Raw genomic sequence first — 26,162 nt, 5'->3', positions numbered from 1 at the left:
AGCAAGCTACGGCAGTTATAATTTATTTATTTATTATTGATTGGAAAAGCCATACTTCAACAGAAATGGGCAAATAGTAAATCTAACATTAGACATTATGACAGGCAAACGTCACCCCGAAAATAATTGAATAATTTCTACATATTATATTGTTCAGTATTTAATAAATACAAATGTTATGCTCTGGGAAAAAAACAAAAAAAAAACAACAACATATAGACTAGTACCGAACTTGTACTCAAACGTAAGGGGCTTACTGACCCGCTTACACTGTAAAAAAAAAATGTTGGCTTTTGTTGGTTTAACTTAAAAAAGTAAGTAACCTGGTTGCCTTAAAATGTTGAGTTTATTGAAATTAAAAATTGGAGTTGATACAGTGAAAGAAATTTGTTTAATAAATAGAAACTCGAAATATTATTGTATCTGAACCACATAAAAAAATTGATAAATAATGAAAATAGCACAATTTGGCATGTTTCACTGCATCATCATAAATAAAACACACACAATTACCCAATATGCTTACAAAATCTTTTAATAATATTCTAATAAAGGTTGTTGAATCTCAAAAAATGTTCATTGTATTAACTCAAAATTTTAAGGCAACCAGGTAACTTTTTTTCTAAATATTTTTTTACAGTGTATTGGTCCATTTCGTTTAATGCAAGTTAAATTCTGCCCCTTAAAGGGATAGTTCGTCCAAAAATGAAAATGATTCTTAACTCACCCTCAAGTCTTCCTATGTAATGACATTCTTCTTTTAGACGAAAACAGAGTTACATGTAAAAAATATTTAAAAAAATAAAAACACATATCCAAGCATTATAATAGCAGTAACAGGGAAGCTAAAAAAAATGCATCCATCCATCACAAATGTGCTCCACACGGCTCCGGGGGAGTTAATAAAGTCCTTCTGAAGCAAATCGATGAGTTTGTGTAAGAAAAATATCCATATTGAAAACTTAATAAAGTAAAATATCTAGTTTCCTCCAGGCCACCTTCCGTATTTAAATTCCATATGTGCTTCAGAAAGCTTTTATTAACCCCCGAGACGTGTGGAGCACTTTTAATGGTTACTGCTATTGTAATGCTTGGATAAGCTGGAATTTTTTTTTATAAAACTCAGATTGTATTGAGCATAATGTCCTATACGCCTAGCTTGAGGGTGAGTAAATCATGGGGTAATTTTCATTAATTCATAAATAAACTTAACATAATAACTAATGTGACCAATAGAGGGCGACAAAAGAACGCAGATTAACAGTGATCACAGACATGTGCATGTAACATCTCTTTACATAAAACTACATACATTTTATTAGTATAGTGCAGACCAGGACAGCAAAATGCCCCCAAATGCTTGACCTGGCAGATTAATGCATCAGAGGCAGATCTTGTAGTAAAAAAATACATACTGTAAGCAGAAAAACCATATCAATCATCAAGTTTTGCATTGCTTTGCATTACAAAGACATACGGCTGAGATACATTGTATAGACAGCTCAGTGTTAGTCCAATATAAACTCATATGATAATCTTCTCTAAAACTCTAGTTCATCAATATACATTACATTCACTTGGTTCTTACAGTGTCCAATATACAGAAGTGAATCTGTCTTTCCTATTACATGGCTGATGACGATGCAGTCTCCAGTCGCTAGTTTAATGACCAAAGTTTAAAACAAACGGTGTAAATTCCCATTTGAATAACAAGATCTGGAGTTTCAGCTCCAGCCTCCTCGTTTCATGCTGTCAAAAAGCTCCTTTACTTTGTGCATTTCCTCTTTCAGCCTAGCGGGGGCATCTGTCTGTTCCAGTTTCTGAGAAACCTGTAGAAACCGAGCATTGACAAGAAAAAGAAAAACAATCTGATTCTTTAATCATTCCAAAATTGTGACCACCCAACTGTCAAATGACTTCTAGGGGAACATACTGTATCAAGTAACCTTTCAAAACAGCTTTTGAACATCCTGGACTAAAACAGGATGTGAAAGTGTTGTCACATTTCATTAAAGTGGCAAAATGGGTTTCCTTTATAGAATTTCTGTGGCTTCGAAATGCCTGAAAATTCTCTGAAACTGTTCTGTGAAACTGCCACGAATGCACGAAAGAGTATATGATCGATGAAAACACAGGATTCGTACCTCACTGAAGTAGCGGGCCATGTATTTGTAGAGTTCACGCAGAGCTGCAGATTCATTGAACTCATTTTGATGTTTCTGATGAAGGGAAATTAAAAATTTTAACCATATTTTCATCAAGATGCTTCATTAAATCTCTAGATAGCTTTTGACAAATTGTACCTTTGACTCATCTTCAAAAAACATTTTCAGCTCGTCGCTGCTTATAGTAGGCTGGTCCTTCACTAACTTGTAGTACGACTTCACTTCCTGTTTGTACTGAGGGATATCTTTGGCATAGAGTAGCTTATTGGTTGGAGAATGCTGTAAGAGAATAAGAATCATTAATCTCTGTGATATTCACAGTATTTCCATGTGAGGTTTTAGTGGCTACCTTGTCTAGGTGTTGCTCGGCTAGTGAGAAGGAGTCCATGAAAGCCTGAGCGATGACGGACAGACAGCCATCCAGGTGAGGCGTCTTTTCCATGTCACTGAACACAAAGTCCGGGTTCTTCAGGATATTCACCCAGAAACGAAGCGGAAGGCTGATAGCATATAACATATACAAGTCATTACATTATTTGAGGTATTTGATAGTGAGCTACTATTGGTATAGCTATGCAAAGTGTACTTCAATCCAGCACCTGTTGGTTTTCCAGATGTGGAGAACATCTGGATCTGAGATTTTTTTTCTCTCTGCTTGTGCATCCAGGAAGTCGAAAAAGTACTTGACAGCCAATGGGGCCCGGTTGTTTGGCAATCCCCAGATACTCTTGAAAAGGGACTCGACAAAAGAATGGACTGCTACCTGATGGACACATCCAGAACATATTTCACACAAACACACACGTTTTATGGGGACATTCCATAGACATAATGTTTTTTATACTGTACAAACTGTATATTTTATCATAACACTACACACAAACCTACCATCGGAGAAAATTTTCAGCATTTTTACATTTAAAAAAAAAAAACAATTTAATAGAGTTATAAGCTGTTTTCGGCCAAATATGTCTGGTCCATCCATGTGCATGTACAGTTATGGTCAGAATTATTGGCACCCTGGTAAATATTCATTCATAAACTTTGCAAAAATCGAACACCTGACAAGATATCAGAGATCATTCCTCCTTACAGAATCTCTCAAGATCCTTCAGATTCACAGATCCATGCTGGTGCTTCTCCATTTCAGTTCACCCCACTCATGTTTGGGGACTGGGAGATACATTTTGTGCTCAGTGACACATTTTTGTGTTGATTTTGATGTTTGCTTTGGATTTTCATCTGTCCGTATTTGCTTGAATCCATGATACCATGTATCTGAACAAGATGTCCAGGACCTCCAACAAAAAAATAGGCCTACAACATTAAACATCCAGATGTATATTTAACCGTACATGGGTACTTTTTATCCCTGTTTGCACCAAACCCATCTGGTGGGTGTGCTATAAAAAAGCTATTTTTTTAGTTAAATCTGACCATATAATCCGGTCCCTTTTGACTGAATATTAATGAATCAATTAACTGAATATGCTGGAGTTTGTTTTTGGATGAGTGAGGAGGATTTTTCTTGAAACCCTTGAAAACAACACGTGGTGATCAGAGGCGGTTTTCTCATTAGGTCAATGGGGCAACGCTTCACCAAAGTGCGAAAGGGAAAAAAATTTACAGTCAAACTTAACCAAAGAGTTACGATTGTTGTCACTATTATAGACTGTTCTGCCCCTGGATGGCCAAGAATCGGCCAGACTGTTCTTTTTTTTCCTTCTTCTTTTTTTCCGGGCAGGACTACAGGCACTGCAATGCATTCTCTATTGGTTCTGGGAGGGCTAGCACTAACGTGCTTTCGTCATCATACATACACTTACCTACCCATGTTCATACGTTACATTTCACAGACATATTCTCCATTTGTAAATGTTAGAAAGTCAAACAAATATTTACATTTTGCTGTCGCAAGCACAAACTTGAATGAGCGCCGCCTTGAGCATGCGTGCCACACAGACAAAGTGCAAAGAGCACAGTCATTCTGACTAAAATATACATTTTGGTCAAATATTTTGTTGTTGGTGAACATAAATGTGTCATATGTACAAATTCAAACCTTTAAGTAAGTGTATTTTAATTCTAGCAGTAACTGTAAAGTCACTATTGTAGGGTAACCAAAACCTAATAATTAGGCTGTGCTTTTTGTTTTTATTTATTTATTTATTTATTAGTTTAGTGAATTTAACATGTTAAATTAATAATTGTGCATGATTTTGTTTTCAGATTGTAATGTTACAATGTTAGAATGTAATGTGATTTTTTGCACATAATAGGGCTATTACATAGCATTCACGTTACGTTTGTTTTCATAGCCTTCAATATGGGCAATATTGAATACATTCAGCATTTTTTTAGCACCGGCCGTCACTATTGGTGATGTAGGGGTTTTTGATAGGCTTTCTGACCTTAAGACTCAACTAATCTCTGCAATTCTCCATCTGTGATCCTTGGAGAGTCTTTGGCCACTCAAACTATCCTCCTAATCGTGCATTAGGACGATATAGACACCCTCTTCCAGTCAGATTCATAAAAAGAAAATTATTTGCTGAAAAAAAAAAAAGCTTTGCCATTGCTTTTTTGGTGGACATGGGAATTTCCAATGCTTTAGCTATTTTCTCACAGTCATTTTCTATTTTGTGAAGCTCAGCAATCTTTTGCTGCAAATTAGAACTACTGTATATTCTTTGGTTTAACTCTAGTTTTGGAATTTGTTTTTTGTGTTTCCTCATATTTATACTTTATACTTATACATGTATATACATATATATGCACTTTATACTTATACATGTATATACATACTTTATACTTAATTCATGGCAAGACAATTTCATGTTCCTAGTCACCCAGGTGTGCTAAAACATGTAAATATCAATAATTGTATTCAACGTGTTTGGGAGAAAAACATTTATTTCATAATGTGAGTTTCCCCACACTTTCAATTCTTTTGAATGTAGGTTTCGATTTTTGCGCATTTTTTGAATGAAAGATCAAAAGGTTAAACCATTCAAAATCATTTTTGCAGCCCTCTTTGATCATATTTCCCAGGGGTGCCAATCATTCAGACCACAACTGTGCATCTAACTGTATCTATATCTCTGTCTGTTCATTTGCCCATCTGTCTAAACATCTAACTATACAATATACAATTAAAATATTCTCACCTTGGTGGAAAGCAGCTTGGTGAGGTACATCTCTTTGAATTTTACTGTTTTTTTCTCTGGATGTTTGCTCAGGTCTGTGTCGATATCTGGATCAACCTAGACCAACCAAAATGTCCAGGTTACTAGATTTTGTTGAAATTGTCTATGCATACTACAATGTTTTCTTATGTGTTCCGACAGTCTCTATAATATAAACGTTTAAGCTATTATGTCTTTAATTATAAGAAGAGACAACATGCTTGGTGTCTCTTTGAACAATATAAACTGCATTGAGAACTGCATATTGATTCTAATTTGTTCAGATTCTATTAAAACACTTCCTCTCCTTTGAACAGGAAGACGATGGCAAAACCGAAAGTATCACATACCAACGCTCGCTTTACTGCAGTCTGTCATTTTACTGTCATAGCGATGCCAACTCATGAACATATAACTCATATAACTCATGAACCCTCGACAATGACTCGTGCATGGAAAAACAACACAGTCATTACTTCACATATCGTTAGGTGTGTCAGTCCATAGAGAAGGACACAACAAAACAGACATTATACAGAAGTATGAATGGCTACTCACCATATGGAAGTACTTGATAGAGAAGTTCTCCTCATCTGTGCAACAAAACACCATGATAATGAGTAACTAAATAAGCAATGTCAAGCTGGTTTTGTCCTAACATTTATGTATAACCTGCTTTACACAGAGGGAAGTTGTGCATTATTTAACCTCTGGTGTGGTGGTCACAGTGGGTTTAAATGAGAACTAGAAATTCCCACATGTCAACACCCAAACCTGCACATTGCAGATGCACACAAAGACTAAAGTTGCAACAAACAGACAAATCTGTTCATGCAGCCAAATCAAAATGTTGGACCGTGATTTATATATTTTTTAAAACATTATTACATCATATGATGATGACCTGATCATTGCTATATGTTCAAACGGAATTGTCATTGATTCATTTATATTCACATTTGAATATAGAGCAATTACTGATCTGTTAAGCGTATACAATGCTTCTCAGAGACTTAATGAAAGTTATTATAAAGCACTATCAGAAATAGCATGCTGTCAATAAAAGAGACGAAGGACGTGGTATAAAAACACTGAGACAGCGAAGACATTGATAGCACCACTTCCTGTACCCAAGGCCATATTTAAATCTTATGCCTCATTGTGACAAGACTCACAGATAAGATGTTGTCTGAGCAGTTTACAGCTCATAGTCAGATCTCTTTTGAAGAGAGAGTTCTCCCCAACATGGTAATATACTCATCCTCGAGTTATTCCAAACCCAAAACAAAAACAGACTTTTATAGACTATTGACACTGCTCTCTTCCATATAATGAAAGTGGCACCAAAAGCACCATAAAATGCACCATATTCATAAGTCTTCTGATGTTATATGAAAGCATATGTGAGGAACACATTGAAATTCATGTCACTATTCAGGCTCTGAAAATCTTTCTTTGATAGCTGTGTTCACCATTCCCTTTCATTGTATGGACAAAATAAAGTTAGGATATTCAGATACAATTCATTTTTTGTTTTACAAGGAAGAAAGAAAGTCCTGTGTGTTTTGAAAGAGATGGGGGTAAGTAAATGATGGTAGAATTGTCATTAAAGGGGCTGAACTATCCCTTTAATTGATCTTCTCCCAGCTGATGTGATAGTGTTACATGGCTGGTTTTAAAGAAAAAAAAATATTTCAGAATATTTTGTGAATGCGTAATCTACTGATGTTTTTGCAGATTGGGGTGGGGTGTTTGCAAAGCTACAGTACTGTGGTGAGCTGGTGGTAGAGAACTTATAATATGAGCTGTCAACCAGGCATGTAAAGATTACCCTCAGAAGGCAAACAGCCTAAATGTATTTATTGTGAGGAACAGCAATTCATTGTACATTGCTTCACTTGAGATGGGGTATGATTCAAACAGATGTGACTTACCCTTTACACTGGCCTGAGACTTCAGAGGGGCTTGTACTCGTGTTGTGATCACTTTAATGCACGCTCCATCCCCAACCTGAATGGAAAACATATTTAAAAGCACAAACTCTGAAAATCTCAGAAAAACTACTGTGTAGTCAATATGGGTTTACACAACAGTTTAGCTTAATCTGGGATTATTTGGTCTTGTGATACAAGATTTGTGAGTTAAAGGTCAATTTCAAACACCTAGAATAAAGCCAACAGCCACTCTTGAGAACATAAAAATACTGTACGAAACAAACGTCTTTTGTGGTCTTTCATCTTGAAATTGTTCTATAGGGAAATTCTTTAGCTGTCTAGATTTTTACATTTTCCAAAGAACGTTATGTAGGTTCTGTTTTTTTGTGGGGTGGTTAAGAGGGCATTGCTAGGGGTTGCTTGGGTGTTCAGTGGTTCCTTAAAGGTGCAGCGTGTAGTATTTATCAGGATCTGTCGACATTAGAAGCAATATAATAAACTATGTTTTCAGTGGTGTTCAAAGACCTTACATAATAAACCGTTATGTTTTTATTACCTTAGAATGAGCCATTTCTATCTATGTAACACCTCAGGTGGCCTTACAATGAAATCGCCATTTTGCACGGTCATGATTCTACAGTAGCGGACAAAATGTTCTACAGAGCGCTAGTCACTCTCCGATCTCTCAGATGACATTTTTCTCCTGTGTCAGCCACCGTAGCTTCGATAACCTCACCGCTAGATGCCGTTAAAATTTACACAGTGCACCTTTAACAGCCTAAGATTAAAAGTGCCCAACACCTTAAAGGCCTCTATACTTGAAGCGAAATTGCAGAAAGAAATGGCGTGATGTTATTTCGACCATTAACATAGTTTGTTTGAAGTTTGTTTGTTGAGTTTGAAACATTCCAGAAAATGTTAAAAATCTAGTGACTCTTGGCACTATGTAAAAGGTAGTTGTGCGCTGAGGCTCCGCCTTCTTTGACGTGGAAATCTTCGGTTCAATTTCTTCAGTTCAGTCGGTCAAGGTCAGACGTCCAGAGGTAAAAACATGAACACTGGAGAGCTATTTTATAGTAGAAGTTCTAATTCTAACTGAAAGTTCACTGAACATGTTTTTTCATGCTTAATAATGTAAATCTTCAGCTTTAAAGCAATATGCTGTAAAAAGTTATATATAAATAAATTGACTGGAGTGCCGAATTGCTGAGCTTTTACAAACATCTACATCCATATGATCTGATGCTTTCTGAACTGCTGTTTTCACACTGTTGCCATTGTTGTTGAGCGTTTAATTTGATATTGAGAGAAAAGCAAGCAGCACATATCTACACGTCACTCCCAACAGTGGGCGATGTCAGGCTTCTTTTTACCCCTAAGCGAAGAATGAAAAACAACTTCTTTATGATGTTCTGGTCTCCAGATATGTCTCAGGTCCCATCTTCAATATAGTTATATGGGATTTATTCAGTTTAGAATATAGTACACTTCTCAAAAATTATGTTAACACTATTTTTTGTTCTCGTGCACTCACCTGATAATGTTTTAGAGTGTTCAACATGGTAACATGCCCTCGAATCTCTGAGGTCTCATCGACTTCCTGTAGCTTCAGAAACGTTCCTTCCTTCTCATATTCTGTGAGTGCACAACAAAAAACAGAGGCATCAAACAGGAATTAGTTCTGCGGGTAGTGTGACTGGCAACTGAAACAACAGTTTGTTCATCATCAACTAAACAAATAGGCCAAATCAGCTTAAAGCCTAAGGAAGTTAATGAAATATGATAATCAACACTGAAATAGTAATAAACATGGAGCCTACTAACCGATTTCTATATCCCTGAACTGCTGTGTATAGGGGAAACCAAACTTGCGCTGGAAGGTCTGTAAGATTTTCTCCTTGACCTGCTGTATTGTGTCACAGGACAGTGTGTTGACCTCTAAGGGTTCACTGACTTCTCCTCCAGTCCCCACAGCAAACACCACCTTCAGTTTCTACAGGGGTAGAAAGCACAAACAAAACAATTTAATGGCTAAATATCCATTATAAATGTGCACATAAATATTCTTCTTTTAATGATAACAAATAGAAAAGGAAACTATTTAGAGGACAAACATCCAAAGTGCTAAAAAAACGAAATCATATATGTTCCCTTGATTTTTCACAATGTTAAAGCGAGAATGAATGTATATTATTAATATTACACGTGTGGTTGTATAAAGGAAGCACACAACCAAGGAGAAGTCAAAAATGTCAAAAATAGTAAAAAATGAATAATCAAAGAGAACACAGGAGAATTAGAGTAACAATTATTTAGCACAAACGCTGACGACACGGAACAAAGAACAGAATGAACTGAGGGCTTATATACAAACAGAGAGATTGTTAATGTTAAAAAACACCTGCATAACTTAATCAATGACTATGGAAACAGCTATTTATATATATTTATTTAGAATGACGTCATCTGACGAATTCAACCAAGCTCTTTTGATGACTTGGATGATAACGTTACTGTTCATCATCTGTCCATCATTATAATTTAAAGCCCAGCCTGACAATTTCATTGTTCCGAACAGTTTCTGTTCAGGTATAATTACTCCTCTATGGATCAAGTCCAGACCGAACTGCCCGAGCTGCCCTGGCGTCCAGGCTATATTTATTTATTAAAGGGGTGGTAAAACACAATTTCACTTTTCTGACTTTAGCTAGTGTGTAATGTTTCTGTTTGAGCATAAACAACATGTGCAAAGTTACAATGTTTAAAGTTTAAAGCAAAGGGAGATATTTGCTTTGGGAAAAAAAACAATTTCTAAGGACTACAACAAAGGCCGGTAGGGACTATAGACATTCCTCCAGGGTAGCTTGACATCACTAACCCCAATATTTACATAAACCCCTCCTCCGATAATATTAAATAAGGGGGACAAGGCCATTTTTTATTGCTGTGGAGAAGAGGTGTTGTGGTATAGTTAGTAGGCTGGAGTGTTGTTGCCCCAATGCCGACAAAACACTGTTATTTTCATCCAGATTGCCAGTCCACTTTGTTCAGCCTTCCTAGGGACGGGGGAGTTAGGGATCAATGGTCAAATCAATTTATTTTCAACTCGGTCCCTCACAATTATTACCCAAATCTCACTCTCTGTGCTGCACATTTTACGGAGGAAAGCTTCCACAATCTTCGCGAGTTCAATGCAGGATTCACACAACGGCTTGTCCTGAAGGATGGAGCAGTTCCAACTTTAAAAACAGAAGCTGTTTACGGCCCACAACCTGTGAGTCGTCTATGTGTTTTTCTGTAATAGTTTGTATTGTTAATTGTACGTTGTAGCAAGGAAGGAACCAAATGACAACGCAGTTTGGCTCTGCAAAACATTTTGTTAACGTTATCCGACAAACACCTAACTTATTTAAAATCTTAACAGCAAACTTTGAATTAGTGCAAATTATTCTTTGATTAGAGCTTTAATGTATTGTTTATCTACATGGTTGTTTATCTACAGTCATGCTAAGCATGCTTCTGTGTTTGATTTGGCTACTATAGTAAAGCCAATGTTTAGTGTTCGTTGTGGGTTAATAGTTCTTGCGACAGATATTTGGCTATAATCGTTCTAAAAATACCAAAGCAACGGTGCCATTCAGTAGCGACCACTATAGATACACAGTCTTTACAGACTACCAGTAAAGGTAAGGGGTTTCTGAAAAAACATGCACTAGCTGGTTATCAAATCACAATACACTGGGCCAGCTAACCAATCTGAGCCCATTGCGTACTTTTGAGGGAGTGGCTTCATAGATTCTGGAAACCATCAGTCATCAGACTGTTTTTACAAGGAGGGACAGAGCAGTGTAGAATAAAGGTAAAATATATACAAAATAATGACTTTTTTTTTTAAACGAAGCATGAACAGATGTTACAGTGCATCCCACAAACACAATCAAGCCTTCGAAAGAATTTGTTTTACCACCCCTTTAATTTATTTTATCTAATTTATTTCATTGAGAAAAAAATGCTGTATCAACCAAAAAGAAATTACTTTGAATGGCATGACCTTTTTAGGACCTGTTAAAAAACACACTGTTGCATAAGATTCCCGGCTATGATGACTTTTTCTTTAAAGACTTCTTTTTTTTGTTCACTGTAATTTCCACTGTAATAAAGGGGTAGAATACATTTTCAAACAATGAATTCTGACACAAATATGTACCTTTAAGGAAAATGCCAGTTACTTGCTTGGCAATACAGGTACAGTCTGTTTTTTTTTTTAGAGGAAGGCTTGCAAAATGGATATCCTTTGCGCAAGGTAAAATGCAGAAGCTCAATGGTCTCAGAAGCCTAACCATGAAAAGCTGCTGGTGATTTTTGGGGGAAGATGTCCTGGTCACATGATTCTGTCCACACACAGTCATTACTATTTCCTCTTTTTGTTTTTGCTTATTCAAATGTTTATGAGTAGCTAGACAACAACCATCCAACCCCAGCCAATATGAAAATCACAGGTCATGAAATGCCTGCTGTAATTAAATCTCTATGCCCTGCAATAAACTATTAATATAAAGCGTAAGAAGTATGCATGTAGGAAAGCAACACAACAGTCAAAAATGATGCCCTAAGCACTTGAGCAAGAAATGTTGTGCAATGAAGAAAAGTCACAGGAAGTTAAAGCGTGTCTTGGTGAGCAAAGTTGATGACCAAATTTGATGAGGTTTAAAATGTGCAACATATCTAAAATCAATTCCACCTCGGTGGAGATTAAGTGATAATTAAAACTTTTGAACGGTAGTCTATATAATATATAATTTGGGAAGGGAAATATTTTAACTAATTAAAAGGGGGAACTACTAAAACGTCTATGTGGCTATTTTTGAAGTTAATGCTTTCCATAACTGTTTCATTTTGTGAACAGTTCCTCATTTGCATAAAAATACACTAAAAGAAGAAAATACTGACCAGGGCCTCAAAGTCCTGTGTTTGGCAGAGAAGCCAGTCCTCGCTAAGGGTGTACAGAGCTTTCTCCGTCACTGAATCCACCGGCCCTTTAGAAATCTGCTGAGTCAGAGCTGACACCAACAGGAAGAGAGACTGCCCTACTGATTCCTATGGAGGAAACACACATTTTGTATATAAGCATGTGAGTACACATGAGTAGTGTAAGAGAACATGCGCTTTATAAATCCACGATAAACTGGATGTATGGACAGACCCTGAGAAAGCCGTACAGACAGATGGACATCCAGTTGGTAAGAAGCTTCTCCACGATGGACTCTGTGCGGCGCAGGAGAAGCTTTGGATTTGCATTGCTGGACTGGTCCATCAGACTCTGCAGAAGGTCCTCCATTACCGCTGTGAGATAATGCAGGTCTCCATGGAGGGCCAGAGTCAACAGAGACGCCACTGTACATCTGAGAGAGAAAGAGAGGAACAGAAAGAGGTATATAAAGAGAGGAACAAAAACACAAAGGTATAATGAATAGAACAAGACGAGTGGCTAAAAGGTCAGGCAGAGAGAAAGATTAAAAGAGATCAGCTGCAGTATAACTGGCTGTTGTGCCTCTGTCACACATCCTTTTATAATTAAAGATCAACCTCTGCTCTAATCTCGACAGTATGATAACCTCAGGATCCAATTTGAGTTGTTTCAGGAGCAACCTGTGTGTGTTTCAAGAGAGCAACCATACATTTGTGTTGTGCATTATTTATATATCATGTATCTTTTGATCATTTATATTGTTTTTTTTCTATTTTCTATTACTTATGATTCTCCTCACTCTTGTGATGCTTGCCAGTGCTGTTTAATCTTATGATCATGTGGGTTTAATGGAATATTTGTCCTCCCAAATAAGAGATAAGATGCAATGTCTCCATTTCAAGGTTTTATGAGATGTTGTGAAGCTATTTGATATAACACTTGGTGGATTCGTGGTGGTCCAACAAAGTATATGCATTGAAACATATGCAACTAAGATTATTAAAAAAATGTAATCATCATAACTTCATCTAATGCTTCCTGCTTTTGCCTGGCTTCCAACCTCTGAGGCTCAGAGAAGATTTTTAGATAATTCAAGTTTGAGTAGCCGCCAAAATACAGTGTTACTATTTTTGGAAATGAGACAAAACTCTGCTGACAGTTTTTGGTTAAAACAGATATATTCTGATGTGATCTGGATAAGAGGATGGTTCATTTTAAACACTTTAGACACTTCTGAGTTCTCTCACGAACGCGAAGACAGAAGTGCTGTTCTTATAATGCTACAAAATATTATCTCTGTTTACACCTCGAAAAAACGGAAACCAAATCAGGGCCCCAAAACAGCTATAAAGGCATGTGACCAAGTTTATCAAGTCATATTTAAACAGAGGTTAGAATGTGTTCAAAAATGTCAACGCATCTTCGACTCACTTGTCTTTTATGCTGAAGTTTTTCTGTTCCTCTAATGCATGCACAAAACAGCTGAGAAACTGTCTATCTCTGATCAGCGCAGCAAAAGCCTGACATTTTTCATCAACAGTTGTCTGCTCGGATTCCTGACCACAAAAAGATGAGTAATAGTTAAAACATCTATTTTTACAGTGTGATATGTTTATACGTTATATACTGCTAAAGATAGAGCAGCATCTTACCTGCCCAATGTCTTTAATCATAACTGCTGCCAGAGTACCAGCCTGGAGAAATGAGAAAATGTATATTAAACATACAAGAACATATGGTAAATCTATACAATTAAGCCTAAATATGAATTAAAAAGTGATAGCGCTCTTAAACCTCAGGAAAGAAGATTTTAGAGGCAAAGTGCTTGTAATCCAGGAACGGTATCGCTCCAACATTATCAATCAAGTCCGATTTTTCTGTTTGCAAGTCAACAAAGCCTGTCAAAAACAAACATAATTGCATAATGTAATCTCACACAACTAGACAACAATATGACAACAATATGAGCATTGAAGGGTTTAACATTTTATGTTTTCAGCAAAACATACTGTATAATTGGAGTTTGCATATGCGCCACTTGATTGCTAAGGTGTTGCTATGATATTTTGTTCTCTTGAACACATGGAATGGAAACAGTGATTCATTCGCAAATGTTTTATGTTTTATCTAATTCATATAATTTGTGTATCACAAAGGTGCAGGATGAGATATGTTCCAAAGTTTAAGTATTTTGGATTTCATAAGAGCAATAGTAACAGTGACAGATGCCTTTGCAAAGACCACACAACAATCAAGATCAGCACTTCAAAAATGACTGACCTTGTCGTATATCCCTTCTGATGTCGCTTTCCAGCATTTCCAGTTGTGCGTTCATTCTCTCATTCATTCGTCTCTGGCTCTTACGGTAAACAACAGTTCCAGCTAGACAGATGAGCAAAACCACATTTTTAATCCCTGCAAAAGTACTGTTCAAATATGTGTCGTAAATCTTACTTTACTTACCAACAGCACCTAGAATTACGAGCAGAATCAACGCGACAAGGATGTATAAGTACCATTTACCACTTTGAGTCTTTAGAGTCTCAAGGTTTTTAGAAAAATTCCCAACATTTATCTGAAAATTATAGTAAAATAAAAAAAAATGATATGCAAGGGTCAGTAATTAATTACAAGAAATGTTGCATAAATACATATTTATTTAATATTTAGACTCACAAGAAGTGTGTCCACTGGTGTGATGGCTCCTATAATCTTACAGATAATGGCATTGGACGCATTCTTCTCCAAAACACACTGATACTGCCGATCTCCCTGATAACCCATCACATTCACCTCACTGATACTCAAATTCAACTTGTCTTCCTTTTTCTGAGAAAAAGACAGTGCCGGATGGTGTGGAGATTGTGAATTTCACATGCTGATGTGCAAAAACAATGACTGCTCACAATAATATTTTCTGAGAGGTTTTAAGACCAGGACCTGGTAAAAATAGGCATGCATGCCAAAACATGCAGACTGTACATTAATCTTGAACTCACTATAATTACTAAACTCACCTTAATGTTCACCAGTAGATCGTTGGCCAACTGTAAGGTGGTGAATTCAGTGAATTCTGGATCAAGCAGGTAAGACAAATTCCCACAATCTACAGTGAAGTTTCCAACTTTCAATGACAAGCTTAAATTACCACTGCTATCATAACGGGGGGAATAAAACCACACGTCCTGAGAAAAGAGAGACAATAAAGATATGATTCACACATGTGGCACATTAAGCTCTGTTTCAGCTATAAAACAGAAAAATTACATGAGCTGACAACACAAACTAATAATTAATTTCATGTTATGGGTACTAACGGACAAGAAATAATAAAAATAAAATATTACGTCGTAAAATTCTACAATATTTATTTATTACATAATATATTATGTATTGTGTATGATTATTATGAATATATAAATACACACATATGCATGTATAGCTTTTATATTTTATTTGTGTATATATGTTTGAGCTACAGTATAGCTCGTCTGTATGCAAGCTTCTGCAGCCTTCGCCCTTTGCCAGCCTTCCCTCCCCACGTGCATCAATGAGCCTTGGCCGCCCATGACTCTGTCGCTGGACAAAATGTTCACTTGCAGCTTAATATATCCCACCCATTAACAGGTGTCGTGATGAAAAGATAATCAGTGTTATTTACTTCACCTGTCAGTGGTCATATTGCTACACCTGATCGGTGTATATATATTATATTTATTAATAAATGTATACTTTTATTCAGCATGGTTGAAAAAGTGACCAAACACTAAAAAAGGGAAACATTCTGACTCATTGAAGTAATAAATAGCTGAGCTCTGTGTATCAGATAAAGTACTGTGAGTTACTGCAGGAGTAATAAACACACTTGTCTTACCCCTGAGTTTCTGCTGTATTGTGTTTGAAGCTCTTTATTAGAGGGACGGACAATAACTGATTCCACAGTTTCCATATTGCTTCCCTGAACATGAATCTTCCTTCCGCCACTGAATGAATACATATTATTATAGAGAAATTATAGAGATATTAACCATTTCAGCCAGTAATACAAAATATTAAAGGAGAGCTCCGCGGAATTTTTAAGTTAATCTTGATTGTTATACCTTTGTGAGTACAGTCTATAGAAGAAGAAAAAATGAACCGGATTGGTGCTTGCAACACAGAGCTGTTACAGTTAATTCCCAGAGCTCCCACTCAGCTAAAACAGCAGTTATGGGGGCATAAACGTAAAGAGTGTCTTTGTGCCTCTTAACAGACACAAAATGCAATTCAAATATCTGTCCAACATGAACAGGGCCCTTACATGACAACGAGATGCATTTAGCCACTTAGCCATTGTTTAAATTCACCTAAATTGTGTTTTAGACGGCTTGCTGCAGTCTCGTGCATAAGTCCCGTGGGAACTCAGTTGTAGCCGTACAAAAAGGCAAATTGTCCAGTTGGGAGGAGTGTATTGTGTGTAACGAAGCTCTGCTCATCGGCTCGTCGGTTCTCAGTATCGAACGTGTCCGAGAGAAACGGTTTTCGATTCTGAACTGCTGATCCGAGAACCGCTGTAAATTCGGTTACACGTGCATGCTCAATATCAGCTGCTTGTGAGTTCATCAGATCTCTCAGCAAAACATGTCTCAGTTCAGTGAACGGTTGGAGTTACAACATGTAATTCAAGACATTCGTTTATTTCTAGTCGGAGGGACTTTCACTCATGTCAGAAAGTGAGTAACTACAGTAACTTGTGGGATCAGCGCTGATTTGAGACGGGAACCGTTTAGAACAATTCAGTCCAATTTGGTGAACTGGTTCGACTGATCGGCTAACAAGAGAAGAAGAAATGGCTCACGTTTGTGCCTTTCCGAATTGTGGCAACAGAATGTGAAAATTTGCAGCGAACACTTTGACAAGGATGACACAACACACTTACACAGACACAACACAGCGGGGCTGGTTGAAGAAAAATGCCATGCAACCACTGTGGAGTTAATGTAAACTTTATTTATCCTTATATTTGGGCACACACGGTTTGAGGAAAGATGTGCAGTAATAAAATCATCACACTTTACTGAACACGCAACTTCCCACAAGACTTCAGCGCGAGACTGCAGCGAGCCGTCTAAAACACAATTTAGGTGAATTTAAACATGGCCTGTTCATGTTGGACAGATATTTTAATTGCCTTTTGTGTCTGTTAAGAGGCACAACGACACTCTTTACGTTTATGCCCCCATAACTGCCATTTTAGCTGAGTGGGAGCTCTGGGCATTAACTGTAACAACGTCTCGGTTACGTATGTAACCCTCGTTCCCTGAAGAAGGGAACGGAGACGTACGTCGGAACTGAACCGACGAATTGAGTTCAGATCCCAATTCGTCGGTTCAGTTCCAACGTACGTCGAACGTGACCGACTGAAAGGGAACGTCTCGGTTACGTATGTAATAGGGCTGGGACAACGCATCGACGTCATCGATGACGTCGACGCAAAAAATACGTCGACGCAAAATATGCGCGTCGATTCGTCAGACTCAAAATAAAGATGGCGGCGCCGGAGAGTAGTAGCAACCATAGATGTACATAATAAAGTATATTATGTAATTAAGTATATTATTTATTATGTATATCTATGGTAGCAACACCAGTGGCTCCTCAGACCTTCAGATGTGCAAGGCTTGCTGGTTGGCCACAGTCTATGGGGTTGGCGCGTGGTGCGCACGGAGCATCACAGGCATGCGCGCACGCGTTTTGTTGTCACGGCTACATAAACAAATTTCTGCACACAGGAAGACAGATGTTTTGGTAATATTTGATGTATTTTAATCACAAAAACAAACGTTTGCATCAAGTGAAAGCATCGGGCACATTGGCTACCTACATAATAAGCTGTTTTAAATTTAAAATGTTCAATGTCTAATCGCGCTGATGTGTCCGAGGGTATCCATCCTCTAAGTGAGCAGTTTCATCCCAGGACTATTCCGGTTTTAAACGGAATATTGGCGCCCATTATGCACTCTACATGTAACTTTTTTCACTGTCATGCCGCGGATGCGCGTGGCGTTTCTGTTGCGGGTCAGCCACGGGGCTGCGTGGCGTTTTCTCTGCCTTTGCACACTAGAAGCGTGTCTGACGCGGCGCTGCTGCTGCTATTGATGCGGAGGGAAGTCCTATTCCTAATGTTAAACATAAATAGCCTACTGATACAGCACAGACAACGTCGGGAGTAGCCACATATCTATGGTATTGACGGCAAAATAGGCTACAGAATATTTCGTTCTGTATTGACAGTTGCAATATTTCAAAATCGATAATTGACGTTTTTTATTATTACAATTAGGCCTATATCTGCATTTATGTAAACCTACAGACTTTCAAACATGAAAATGTAATTTTAATATGTATTCGTGTCAAAATGATATATAAACATCTTTTCCTATTCTATTTTGCATGGAGACGCTCCCAACACACGTGAAAAATAGGCGCTCTTCTATTTCCAGCATGCACGCGTTTTCCGCGCGTCACAGGCAGTGTGCAAACTCCAACCTGTTAACATGGGAGCCGAAACAAAAACGGACACGCCACGCAACCGAGACGCTCATGCTTGCAGTGTGTCCCTGGATTTGATTAACCAACTTGTTGATATTTAATCGATGGGCATAGCCTGTAGGCTGAGTTGCATACATAGAAAAATCGTATAATATGTTTCTTTGTTGTAGGTTAATACTTATTTATTTGTGTGTGTGTTGTGTGTGTGTGTGTGTGTGTGTGTGTGTGTGTGTGTGTGTGTGTGTGTGTGTGTGTGTGTGTGTGTGTGTGTGTGTGTGTGTGTGTGTGTGTGTGTGTGTGTGTGTGTAGCCTACTTTATGTTTTCAAGGTTTTATTGAATGCATTGCTCTTGTATAGTCTTACTTTGGAATTTTAAGAGCAATAAACATATATTGAAATGTTAAGGAATTCATTTTTTCATTCAGATAATTAAATCAACATGTATAAATTGCTATTAGGCAATTAATGGGGAGATAATCGGTAATCGAATCGAATCGTAACCGAATCGGACAGGAAAAATTAATTATTAGATTAATCGATGCATCGAAAAAATAATCGATAGATTAATCGTTTAAAAAATAATCGTTTATCCCAGCCCTAGTATGTAACCCTTGTTCCCTGAAGAAGGGAACGGAGACGTACATCGAACATGACCGACTGAAAGGGAACTCTGTGTTGCAAGCACCAATCCGTTTATATATATATATATATATATATATATATATATATATATATATATATATATATATATATATATATATATATATATATATATATATATATATATATATATATATATATTAGACTGTACTCACAAAGATATAACGATCAAGATTAACATAAAAATTCCCTGGAGTTCTCCTTTAAGAATGGCCTTGCTGTCAGCAAGCAGGTTGCTCTTTAAATCTCTAACAGTTTAAAAAAGACTAGTTTAAGAGTAAACCGCAGCTCTAAGATTTCTAACAGTTCTAACTGTATCTCAAAAGAGTATTACTTTGCAAACCATAATTTTCCATATAAACAGCATTCTTGCATATTTAATGATTAAAATGCCATTAGATTACCATGGGCATTCATTTTTAAATCTCAAGGCACTGATGGGATAGGGAAGCTGATCTGCCAGTGGTCTGAAATGCTCTTACCTGCTCCAGGAGACGTTGGGCTGTATTCCTGTACAGCTGGGCTGGGAACTGTAGGTGATGGTGATGTTACCATGACAACGGTTGTCAAACGTGACAACACACACTTTCACTGTTCCTTTAGTTCCACTGGGAGGAATGTGGAACCTTAAAGTGTCACTGGAGCGATCAAACACTGGAGATCTGAAGGAAACATTCATGCCCAGATATACAGTATAATTTATCTCCATCTACACACATTCAGCAAAATACTAAAACACACAAAAACAGTCTCACTCTTTAGAAATACAGTCCATATCCCCTTGAAAATGGATTTTCGTGACAGATTCCAGGTTTCTTCCTCTCAGTAAAACATTGTTTCTGCCGTGGAAAGAAACTTTGTTGGGCTCCAGAGAGAGAATCTTTGGCTTCTACAGGACACAAAGAGTTACACGTAGAAAAAGGCCATAAAAGGAAGAAAAAAAACATCCACTCAATATAACCACAGCAGTTTTAATGAACAACAGAGGTTAAAAGTAACTTTTATAATAAAAAATAGATATTTAGATAATAATAAATTATAAATGTTTACATAATTTAAAAAGCATGATGATTGTGACAGATTGTTTTCTGCTGATATGATGTACAAGAAAACAACTGTTGCTATAAAATAAGTTGTTAAAAAAAGCAAATTGTTCCTAAGAAAAAGAAAAAGAAAAAACACTAATAATAACTCTTGTAAAATCATATTCATTTGAAATAGGAACATACTGAAAAACAACATCCCTATTCGGTGAAGTTGGGTACATAATCAGTAACACTTACTCTGTAGTCCATGTCAGAGAATAGATCTTTACATGCATCCTAAAAAGTAAAGAAAGAGAGAGAATTTACTTTCATAGTTTTCTTCAGACAATGCAAAGATATTTCAGCTATCAACAATTAATTAATATAATTGTGAATCTTTATAAAGGTTACACTATTTCCCATTACGCATTTACAGTAATGAAGCATTAGATTGAATACATTATGTCTCACCTGTATGAGTAACTGTTGCCCAGGTCCATGTGTCCAATCACAACTCTGAGAGGAAGAGAACCACTGACACCCTGATGAGATACACTGCACACACCTTAATACATGCAAATATGATGTGTTAAAGGGTTAGCTCACCCAAAAATGAACGTTCTATCATTAAATACTCACCCTCATGTCATTCCAAACCTGTAAGACCTTAGTTCTTCAGAACACAAATGAAGATATTTTCAATGAAATCCAATAGCTCGCTCACCTCTCCATAGACAGCTATTTAATTTACATTTTCAAGACCCAGAAAGGTAGTAAATAAATTGTTAAAATAGTTCATCTCTGTCGACTCTGTTTCAACCTTCATTTTATGAAGTGACGGGTACTTTGTGTGTGCGAAAAATGAACAAAAATAACGACTTTGTTCAACAATTTCTTCTAGCCTGTATCAGACTCTGTTGTTGTAGTATAGTTGTAGTTTAGTGTAGTACAGAATGAACAACTCGTGTGTATGTGTCGTGGTGCTCACATGAACAGGATCAACCAATGGTAAGCCAGAGTTCTGGAAGTTTACATTATGTCAACAGCATAAGAGTGTGCCATAGGCTAAAAAAAAATTGTTGGATATTATAAAAAAATGAGTTGTTTTTGTTTGTTTTTGTGCATAAAAAGTATTCTTGTCGCTTCATAAAAGACACATGGAACATTTCAACTATGTTTTTACTCCCTTTCTGGGCCTTGAAAGTGTTAATTAAATAACTGAGAGCTCTCAAAACATCAGAGATATCTTCAATTGAGTTCTGAAGATGAACGGAGGTCTTACAGGTTGGGAACGATATTAGGGTGAGTAATTAATGACAGAATAAATTTTTTTGGGTGACTTAATCCTTTAATATCTATTATAATTTCTAAACTATGACATTTTTCACACTGCATTTCATTTTCTCACTGTGTATAAGAAGCATTTGGTGAATTGTCTGTGATACTGGAGCAGTTCCTCAGCGTCAGCGTCTCTGTGATCTTCTGATCCTCAACAGTAACCGTAGCAGAGACTTTTAAACCTGAAAAGATTATTAACAAAGGTTTATGATTATAAAAAATATATTCTGACTACATAAATGTGCTGTATAATAATAACACATAGACAACTTGACAGAAAGAAAACCAACCTTTGGTAGACAGCAGCTCATCAGGAAATCTACAGGAGCATTTTGGGAAATCTGCAGTCAGGTCAGACCCGTCACACAGATTCCCACTTCCTGTGGTGAAGGAACATGAGAAGGCGGGACTTCCTGTGCTCTCCAGACTCAAGGCAAGATGTAACGTAATCTATGTGGGAGAGGGTAATGGTTGGTAAAAAGCAGTCTTTTAAATAAATTATAAATGATAAATAATAAGCAAATTACATTTAGACAACAATGTCTACCTTTCTAGAAGATTTCTCTGTCATCTGAAATGAAATCAGCTGCGTCTGAAGAGAGTCTTTTGGGATGGACACCCATGAAGTATTTGAGCATTCATCTTGAGTAGAACATCTAGATTAAAAAACAGCATCAACCGATATATGACATACAGATGTGTTTGCACAAGTATCATAAGGAGTTAACACACTCATGTGCTCATGTGTGATAAAGGCAAGCTGACCTCTTTGTGTTCACACACCAGCCGCAGAGAGGATCCAGGGCAGCTCTGCAGTCTTTCAGAGAGCTGTATTTTGCACACTGAACCACAGAAACTTTTCTGAGCTAGATGGACATTGTGAACAGAAAGAGACAGGTATGACGATTCAGTGTGACACACAAATTGAGTATCTGACATACTGCGAATAGTTTGTTTGTTAATTGCACATTTATAAGCCTCACCTCTTTCCCCAGAGCAATGTAGATATGTTTGAAATCTAATGGATCAAAGTGCATTCTGGGAAGCAATGCTCGTTCATCATCAGATTTGTACAGCACTATTGGACAGCCTGTTGTGAATTTCTCATCCAAAACCAGCTAGAAACACAAGAGATACAAATCATACATTGTGATTGTAGTGTTTTAAATACAGAGGTAAAAAACAAATTAAACGGGGGTCAGGAATATACAACTGAAAACTAGAGTGGTAAAGGACACCTTTATCAGTTGACCATCACTGGTTCCTATGAACAGCACAATCCAGGATCCACTTCTAACTGCTGCCACTGATGACATTGAGCTGTACTTGAACACCACAGACAGCGGCTGAAGTTTACTGCCACTCTATAACACAAAAATAAAAATGGTCAGACTTTAGTTAATAGTGAAATTAGGTTGTCATGCAACATATCATATATTATACTACGGATATTATACTCAAATCAATAAAAGTACTTAACATTTGTAAAAAGCATGTATATTGTGGACATGAATTGTTGATTTTCCAACCTCAGAATCACATTTTTCACCAGGAGCGCAGAAATCCTTCACTTTGCCTTTAACTGTACTGATGTCGTACAGAGCCAGCGCGGTGGTCTCCGGATCCTGCTGGTCCTGCGCACTGAACACACCTGCCCAAATAACGGCGCTCACTGAGGGAATAACGGTGGAGGCGACGAGCACTGGACGAGCTTTATCACTGCAGCACTGTATCGTTACAGCCTGAAGGGATTTGAAGATATCTTTCTTTTTTCTTTTAGAGTTGTCCATCCATAAGACGTGCACTTTCCTCTCCGTGTCAGTCTTTGCGTTGAGAAATAAATACAACTCTGAGGAAGAAACTCTCTGGAATCCATCAACAAACTCCACATCTCTAACGTTGCTCTGGATGAAGGCGTCTGCCCCGTCTTCTATGTTGTTAAAAATCCCACCGAACTGAGACTGTAAAGTGTTCCACAAGTAAACAACACGATACGGAGGTTTTCCAGCATTGTCCTTTTTCCCAACCAAAAGGTACCTACGGTTACCTGTACCTGTTATGAACGCAACAGATTTCTCATTCTGGGTCGGTCCTACAGATATACCACTTTCATAGTAAATACTCTTTGTAATGTTACTGAGGTCAAGAACTTCACAGTATCCATCTCTAAAGGTCCCACAGGTTATCAGGGTGTCGTTGTCATCAAAAGGCACCAGAATGTTGACTGTATTTTGATGAGTAGCATTAGTGATGTCCTTCCTCTGCTCCTCAGAAAGATCGAGTCTCATCTGATGAAGTCGATGGTCAGTAAGAACGAAAAACTTACTTTTACCAACTACAAAGTCCTTGATGTCTCCATCAAAGTTCACCACATCACCACAAATGCAATGTTTCAGAAGTAGGTCTACAAGTAATCCAAGTAAGTATCCTCTCATCTTGCATATCTGAGCGAGTGGTTTAAGTTTAGAGACTTTACCACAGCGCTCAACTGCGTTCAGATGCGTCCACTGGTGAAGTGGATGGAAGTGAAAGCAGCTGCTCTGAAGATGCCAGACACTTCCGCGCAACACACCAACAAATCTGTAGCCGTGATTGCGACATTTATGTTTTGTAAGTTATACCATTTCATGATTAAACATTTTTCACGATCCTACAAAAAATACGAATACGAGACAGGAAAATGTACTCTATTAAATTAATTTGATTGACAGCAGATTTTATTTTTAATATTAATTTTGCGGTTTGGTTTTGCAATCCCTTGGCTACTGCTGCACCCTTGTGGTGTGAAACAGCTTCATATTTAGAATAGAATAGAATAGAATAGAATAGAATAGAATAGAATAGAATAGAATAGAATAGAATAGAATAGAATAGAATAGAATGCTTGAATAAAAACAACCCAGGTTGGGTTGAAAAAGGACAAACCCAGCGATTTAGTTTTTTTTTTAGTTGAATGTTTGGGCAGTTTTATTACCAAACTATTGTTTAAAAATTACTATATAGATTGCTTAAAATAACCCCAAAATAGGCTGGAAATAAGCCTAAACTCACTCTTGTAGCAACTCTCCCACTTACACACAATCTCTCTCACACGCACGCACACACACACACACTCATGCACACACACACACATGCACGCAACCCCCCACCCCCAGATATCATAAACCATGTTTACGTTGTAATATCCATGTCATTATACACATTTGTGTCCTCATAAACCATATACATGAACACACACAGACTAGTGTGCGCATCTTGACATCATCTGTTGCGAAACACCGCCTCTACAGCACGTCTAATTCAGTAGCCCCGCCCACCGACTCATGGAGCTGTTAGGATTGCTCTAGCCAGCAGCAATAAACATGCCGAAGAAGATAGCAAGATATTGCGCTATTCCTGGTTGCGGAAGAACAGTCACTGCATAAACTTCCTTCGGATCCTAATATTAGGAATGAGTGGTTGAAATGTATTTGTAATGAAGTTCCAGCTCACGTGGGGAAGACATTACACCTGTGTTCGCTTCATTTCACTGCAGAATCGTTTCTAAACAAGTCTCAAGTCGATGCTGGATTTGCAGACATATTGAGATTTAAACACAATGCTGTTTCTTCTATATTGGATCCAACAGGAATGGTGCAGCACACTTATGAGTAAAACATTTTTTATATGTAATAGTATTGCATTGTTTAAGATTGTTTTGATGTGTACGTGTCTAATGGAACATACCTTTAGCACCTAAACCAGTTTTCCATGAATCTTTCAGATGTAAGGTAGATATGTTAAAATGGGAATATAAATAAAATGGGAAATCAAGTTAGGGGCATTGTGAGAAGCAGAAAGTAATTTATATTTTTCATTTTCGTCGGTGAGTAGTTTAAAGTGTGAGATAGACTTGTGAACATAATTTCTCAATTGTAGATTTTTTTTTTTTTTAAATGTGAAGATGGAAGTAAAAAATTTCAGCTGAGGAAATTTACCATCCATGTACAAGTTTCTCACTGTGACCATTCATTTACTGGACCAGACTGAAAATGTGGAATCTGTGAGTGATGGCTTAAAGGCGTGATTGTAAGTGACAGGGGTGGATAGTGGAGTAGATGGCAACTTATACTTTCCGAACCTGACACCATATTTTAAAAGTGCTACAAAGTATAAAGTTTGTGCTGGCCACTGTTATGGATGGCGCCGGTGCCGCAAAAAGAAGAGAAGAAATAGAGTTTGTAACATTCTGTTCGAGGCCAAGTTGGAATGTCACCTGCAGGATGAGATTTTTGCAGACCCACAGTTTGCAGCCTAATAATAATGCTCAAGGGCGTAGGTTTGGTCTCAGCTTTGGTGGGGACATCCCACCAGGT

The 26,162-nt window shown here is 37.4% G+C and overlaps 1 protein-coding gene across 1 annotated transcript; it reads right to left on the bottom strand.

Moving 5' to 3' along the window:
- Positions 1-1,293: 1,293 nt before the first annotated feature.
- On the bottom strand, positions 1,294-24,317 carry plxnc1 (plexin C1). The gene is made up of 31 exons (XM_067428115.1): positions 23,337-24,317; positions 23,046-23,171; positions 22,791-22,925; positions 22,573-22,673; positions 22,355-22,463; positions 22,098-22,257; positions 21,878-21,989; positions 20,941-21,034; positions 20,728-20,766; positions 20,200-20,333; positions 19,927-20,106; positions 16,128-16,236; positions 15,271-15,438; positions 14,930-15,082; positions 14,717-14,828; positions 14,534-14,635; positions 14,048-14,151; positions 13,906-13,947; positions 13,685-13,809; positions 12,488-12,686; positions 12,235-12,381; positions 9,109-9,277; positions 8,819-8,919; positions 7,285-7,360; positions 5,909-5,943; positions 5,333-5,428; positions 2,765-2,928; positions 2,515-2,665; positions 2,304-2,444; positions 2,145-2,219; positions 1,294-1,829 (listed from the first exon to the last, which is right to left on the bottom strand). The coding sequence occupies exons 1-31, from the start codon at positions 24,240-24,242 to the stop codon at positions 1,725-1,727; spliced, it is 4,470 nt and encodes a 1,489-aa protein (XP_067284216.1). The 5' UTR covers positions 24,243-24,317; the 3' UTR covers positions 1,294-1,724.
- Positions 24,318-26,162: the final 1,845 nt, after the last annotated feature.

The sequence above is a fragment of the Pseudorasbora parva genome, chromosome 20 (assembly GCF_024679245.1).
Source record: "Pseudorasbora parva isolate DD20220531a chromosome 20, ASM2467924v1, whole genome shotgun sequence".
In the NCBI taxonomy this organism is placed as follows: Eukaryota; Metazoa; Chordata; class Actinopteri; order Cypriniformes; family Gobionidae; genus Pseudorasbora; species Pseudorasbora parva.
Note: the sequence above shows the minus strand (reverse complement) of the source record. Positions and strands in the feature narration are given on the sequence as shown.